We start from the raw sequence: 6,000 nt of genomic DNA on the forward strand, positions 1-6,000 counted from the left end.
GCTATGTAGCTATCTATCGCGCTAACTAGCAAGCGAGCCAGATAGCTAGGTAGCGAGCTAGATAGCTAGATAGGTAGCGAGCTAGCTAGCTAGCTCGATCGACTATCGAGGTAACTATCTTGGTAACTATCTAGCTAGTAACTGGCTCTAGCTAGCTCTATCTGCCTGGCTAGCTATATCAATCGATCGCTTGCTAACAAGCTAACTGCCTCTCACTCTCACTCTCTGTCTCTCGCACGCTCTCTCTCTGTATATATATATATATATATATATATATATATATATATATATATATATATATATATATATATATTTTTATACCAATAATCAGGCCTGATCACTTGAAACCTAATCAAGCTAGACAGATATAGATACATATAGCTAGCTAGTGCTAATTAGCCAGCTTGCAATCGAGAGAGTTTTGAAAGGTGCGTATAAATGAAAGGTGTACATCTATATCTGTCTGTCTATCTAGCTAGCTAGCTAACAAACGATGTAGCTAGTAAACTAGCTTAATCACTACCTCGCTAGTTAGCTTAAAAACTAGCTAGCAAGCTGGCTAGATCGATTGCAAGCTCGCTAGCTACCTATAGCTATCTATATCTGTCTGCCTAGTGAGTGCGATCGATCACTAGCTATATACTATATATACTGTATATACTGTATATACACACACACTCTAATCGGGCCTGATCATTTGAAACCTAATCAATATTTCAATATTTGTATCCGTCACAGATGGACACGAGGAAACGGTTCGACTGCAAAGTAAGTGTTTGATCATTCGCCAAACAAGTCAATTCCCCGTTAGCGTGTGTGTGACGACATCATCCAAAAATAAAAAAAACAACGGATTCAGCACGACTCGTATATTCGGAAACGACAAATATTTCGGAGAAAAAAACCTTTGAAAGTGACTTTGATCTCATTTTGGTCCATTTGAATGCTGTGTTGTGTTCATTTGGCAAAACACGTTTTTATTGTTTGCAGTCCTCTCGGGACTTGTTTAATCCGTAGCGTTGAAAGCACACCATAAATAATCGGGATTATTTTGACTGGCGCATGTGCACGTTAGACGTTGCGACCTACAGGACAGCCTGCGTGAGTTCCTCAAAGGCTTGAAGTTATAATATTAATAATAATAATAATAATAATAATCAATTTCATCTCTTAATGCCTTTCAAAACACTCAAGGTTACTTTACAGTCACAGGATAAGTTTTTTTCTGTGGGTGAGCAGCGGCAGCCACACGCGCCAGCGTTGACTCAACCCGGAAGTAACTCAAATACTGTAGACATCCATCTAATTAGCTAGCGGATAGATAGCTAATAGCTAGCGAATGGATAGCTACTACATAGCGAATAGATAGTTACTAGCTAGCGAATAGATAGATAAAACAACAGATTGCTGCTTTCTATCCGAGTTACTTCCGGGTTAAGTGAAGGCCTTGTTAGCTATATGTTAGCTATATATTAGCTAGCTCGCTTTCTATCCGAGTTACTTAACTATCTATTAGCTGTCTATTAGCTAACTAGCTTTCTATCCTTGTTACCTCCGGGTTGAGGGAAGGCCTAGCTAGCTATCTGTTAGCTATTTATTAGCTGGCTAGGTTTCTATCTGAGTTACTTAGCTATCTAATAGCTGTCTATTAGCTAGCTCGCTTTTTCTCTGAGTTACTTCCTGGTTGAGTGAAGGCCTAGCTAGCTAACTTTTAGCCATATGTTAGCCAGCCAGCTTTGTATCTGAGTTACTTAGCTATCTATTCGCTGTGTATTAACTAGCTAGCTTTCTATCTGAGTTACTTCCGGGTTGAGTGAAGGCCTAGCTAGCTATCTGTTAGCGATTTATTAGCTGGCTAGCTTTCTATCTGAGTTACTTAGCTATCTATTAGCTGTCTATTAGCTAGCTAGCTTTTTCTCTGAGTTACTTCCGGGTTGAGTGAAGGAATAGCTACCTATCTTTTATCTGTCTATTAGCTAGCTAGCTTTCTATCTGAGTTACTTCCGGGTTGAGTGAAGGCCTAGCTAGCTATCTGTTAGCTATTTATTAGCTGGCTAGCTTTCTGTCTGAGTTACTTAACTATCTATTAGCTGTTTATTAGCTAGCTAGCTTTTTCTCTGAGTTACTTCCGGGTTGAGTGAAGGCCTAGCTACCTATCTTTTAGCTATCTATTAGCTAGCTAGCTTTCTATCCGAGTTACTTAGCTATCTATTAGCTGTCTATTAGCTAGCTAGCTTTCTATCTGAGTTACTTCCGGGTTGAGTGAACGCTGGCGCATGTGGCTCCCGCTGCTCACCCACAGAAAAACTTATCCTGTGACTGTAAAGTGACCTTGAGAGTTTTGAAAGATGCTTAGAAATGAAATGTATTATTATTATTACTAATACATAGCAAATAGATAGCTAATACATAGTGAATAGATCGCTAATTCCTAGCGAATAGCTAGCTAGCGAGCTAGTAAGCTCGCTAGATAGCTAGCTTGCTTACTAATTAGCTCGTGAGATAGCTAGATAGCTAGCTAGATTACTAACTAGCTTGTGAGATAGCTAGATAGCAAGCTGGCTAGATCGATTGCGAGCTAGCTAACTAGATATATACATAGCCAATAGATACAGTAGCTAGTTAAATAGCTAGATACCAAGCTAAGTAACAAGATAGCCAGCGAATAGATCTGTTTGCGGTTTTATTACATGTCATTTTTTTGCAATTATTTCAATGGATTCTCACATTGTTGTCCTATTTCCCCACCCATTGTTTGTCTGACAGGATATTTGGGTTTGTCGCGAGGAAATCTCAGAGCGAGACGGAAAATATTTGCCATCTGTTTGCCGAACACGACCCGGAGCAGCCGGCGAGCGCTATCGTCAACTTTGTGTCAAAGGTCATGATCGGGTCACACAAGAAGTGAGGCCAAAGCGTGTCAAACTCCATTTTAGCGCCTTCACTTTCTGACTCGATCATTCAAATGCTTATTTAAAGAGACAAAATGGCCTCCCCTTTATATGAGATGTGTTTTTGATTGCCTTTATCCTCCTTTCAATATTAATATATAAGTCATTTTCCTTAATACCTTTCATTTATGTCACAATCTGCATTTTTTTTTGTATATGTTCTGTACATGATGATAAATAAGCTGAATTTTAGGAGAGTGAGAATACTTTACAATATGTATTGACTTATATAATAATAATAATCATCATCATCATCATCATCATCATACATTTCATTTCTAAGCGCCTTTCAAAACTTTCAAGGTCACTTTACAGTCACAGGATCTGTTTTTCTGTGGGTGAGCAGCGGCAGCCACACGCGCCAGCGGTCACTCAACCCATAAGTTACCCAAATAGATAAAAAGGTAGCTAATAATAATAATAATAATAATAATAATAATAATAATAATAATAATAATAATAATAATAATACATTTTATTTCAAGCGTCTTTCAAAGCTCTCTAATAGATAGCTAATAGATAGATAATAATTAGCTAATAATTAAAAAAGATAGAAAGCTAGCTAATATATCCTTTCATCACTTTGCTGCTGTGAAATGTAAATTTCTCCACTGTGAGACTAATAAAGGCAAATCCAAGCCAATGGAATGCTAGAGAGCTAGCTATTAGCAATATAGCTAGTTAGCTAGATATTTGAGTCAGGAAACATTAGCTATCTAGTTAGCTAGCTATCTGTTAGCTAGCTATCTAGCTAATAGATAGAGAGCTAGCTAGCTAGCTAGATCGATTGCGAGCTAGCTATTAGCAATATAGCTAGCTGGCTATTTGAGTCAGGAAACATACAGTAAAGTCTGGTTATATCGATATCGGATATATCGATAGTCCCGGTTATATCGATACTATTTCTATGCACGCACGGAGAAAATTACATGCAAACAGGGTCGGATATATCGATAGTCCCGGTTATATCGATATTTTTTCGGACTAACGATTTCGATATAACGAGACTTTACTGTATTAGCTATCTATTAGCTAGATATATATCATTCTATTAGCTAGCTAGCTAGCTTTCTATCTTTTTTAGTTATTCCGGGTTGAGTGAACGCTGGCGCGTGTGGCTGCCGCTGCTCACCCACAGAAAAACTGATCCTGTGACTGTAAAGTGACCTTGAGTTTTGAATAATTGGTTACTTAAATTAAATGTATAATTAAATAAATGTATAATTAATTATTATTATTATTATTATTATTATTATTATTATTATTAGACCATTTGAAAATTTGCCTCTGACTTTAGCAAGCATCACAGAACTGGACATGCTTTATTTACTTTTGTGGGTCCAATAAAATGATACGGCGGGCCAAATCTCACCCTCGGGCCTTGATTTGAACACCAGTCTCTTAAGCGTCAGCTTTCACTCAACCCGGAAGCTAGCTAAGTAATAGCTAGTTCATAGCTAGCTATCTAGACAGCTAGCAAATTTATAGCTAACTAGACAACCAGCTAATCAGTCAGATAGCTAACTAACTAGCTGGCTATCTAGCTAGCCATCCATTCATTGTCCATCAGCTATCTAACTCACCAGCTGGCTAGCTAGCTATCTATTTGCTGTCTATTAGCTATCTAGTTAACTAGCTGATTATCTAGCTATCTATCTATTTCCTGTCTATTAGCTATCTAACGAACTAGCTGGCTGTTTAGATAGCCATCCATTTGCTGTCTATCAGCTATCTGACTAACCAGCTGTCTAGCTAGGTATCTATTTGTTGTCTGTTAGCTATCTAGCTAACTAGCTGGTTATATAGATAGCTATCTATTTGCTGTCTATTAACTGGTTAATAACAAGCTGGCTATCTAGCTAGCTATTTGCTGTCTATTAGCTATCTAACTAACTAGCTGGCTATCTAGCTATATATCTATTTGCTGTCTATTAGCTATCTAACTAACTAGCTGGCTATCTAGCTATCTATCTATTTTCTGTCTATTAGCCATCTAACTAACTAGCTGGCTATCTAGCTAGCTATCTATTTGCTGTCTATTAGCTATCTAACTAACTAGCTGGCAATCTAGCCATCTATCTATTTGCTATCTAACTAACTAGCCGGCCATCTAGCTAGCTATCTATTTGCTGTCTATTAGCGATCTAACTAACTAGCTGGCTTTCTAGCTATCTATCTATTTCCTGTGTATTAGCTATCTAACTAACTAGTTATCTAGCTTGCTATCTATTTGCTGTCTATTAGCTATCTAGCTAACTGGCTGGCTATCTAGCTAGCCATCCATTTGCTGTCTATCAGCTATCTAACTAACCAGCTGCCTAGCTAAGTATCTATTTGCTGTCTGTTAGCTATGCAGCTAACTTGCTGGCTATCTAGCTAGCTATCTATTTGCTGTCTATTATCTATCTAACTATAATATTAATTCAAAAACCAAACTAACCTCTTTTTTTCCTTACTTTTTCTGCTTTATTTGACATTTTTTTAGGGGAGCGATAATCCAATAAAGGATTTAAGTATGATTCTGGTCTTTTGGGGACTGTTGTGGAAATGGAAGTAGGACAGAAGCGCTCAGGTGACATCATTGCAGCCAGGTCAGGAAAAAAAGGGGGGGGCAGCATGTGGAGTTGGGGTGAGGGGGGGTGAGAAGGGGGTGACGGTGTGAGAGTGTGAGAGGGAGGCTGGGGGTGGTATCGTTAGTGGATGACCTCACCATTGCAGGAAACTTTCCCACAGCCTGTATACAAAGAAGGCCGTCAAAAAGTAAACAAAAAAAGGGATGAGAAAGAATAGAAATGGAAGCATGTGATTTAAAGGACAACCGACACCATTTTTTTGTTTCCTAACTGACATCAGAAAAACGTTTTATAGCATCGAAAATACTCAAAACACCAAGGCTGCTATTTTTTGTCAAATGCAAAACACCAATAAAAATGACTTAAAGTGTCCCAAAACTGCCACAAAATGAGCTCGGAACTGGGCACATTGAGAAAGTCCCGCCCCCTTGTTCGTGACGTCACGCCAGGAGACTCCTTCACAAACTGCCTTGCTC

General features: G+C 38.4%; 1 protein-coding gene across 2 annotated transcripts in view; it reads left to right on the plus strand.

Annotated features, from left to right (window-relative positions):
- Positions 1-5,544, plus strand: part of tns3.2 (tensin 3, tandem duplicate 2) — a 44,232-nt gene extending 38,688 nt beyond the window's left edge. Inside the window, exons 14-15 of one of the 2 annotated variants that reach the window (XM_089001480.1) lie at positions 739-768; positions 2,767-5,544. In XM_089001480.1, the coding sequence (XP_088857606.1) occupies positions 739-768; positions 2,767-2,908 (172 nt within the window). In that variant the 3' untranslated portion in view covers positions 2,909-5,544. The remainder of the gene's footprint in view (positions 1-738; positions 769-2,766) is intronic. The other variant, XM_089001481.1, reaches the window with a different exon arrangement.
- Positions 5,545-6,000: the final 456 nt, after the last annotated feature.

This window comes from Hippocampus bargibanti, linkage group LG07, assembly GCF_051943395.1.
Source record: "Hippocampus bargibanti isolate YZ-2025 linkage group LG07, ASM5194339v1, whole genome shotgun sequence".
NCBI lineage: Eukaryota > Metazoa > Chordata > Actinopteri > Syngnathiformes > Syngnathidae > Hippocampus > Hippocampus bargibanti.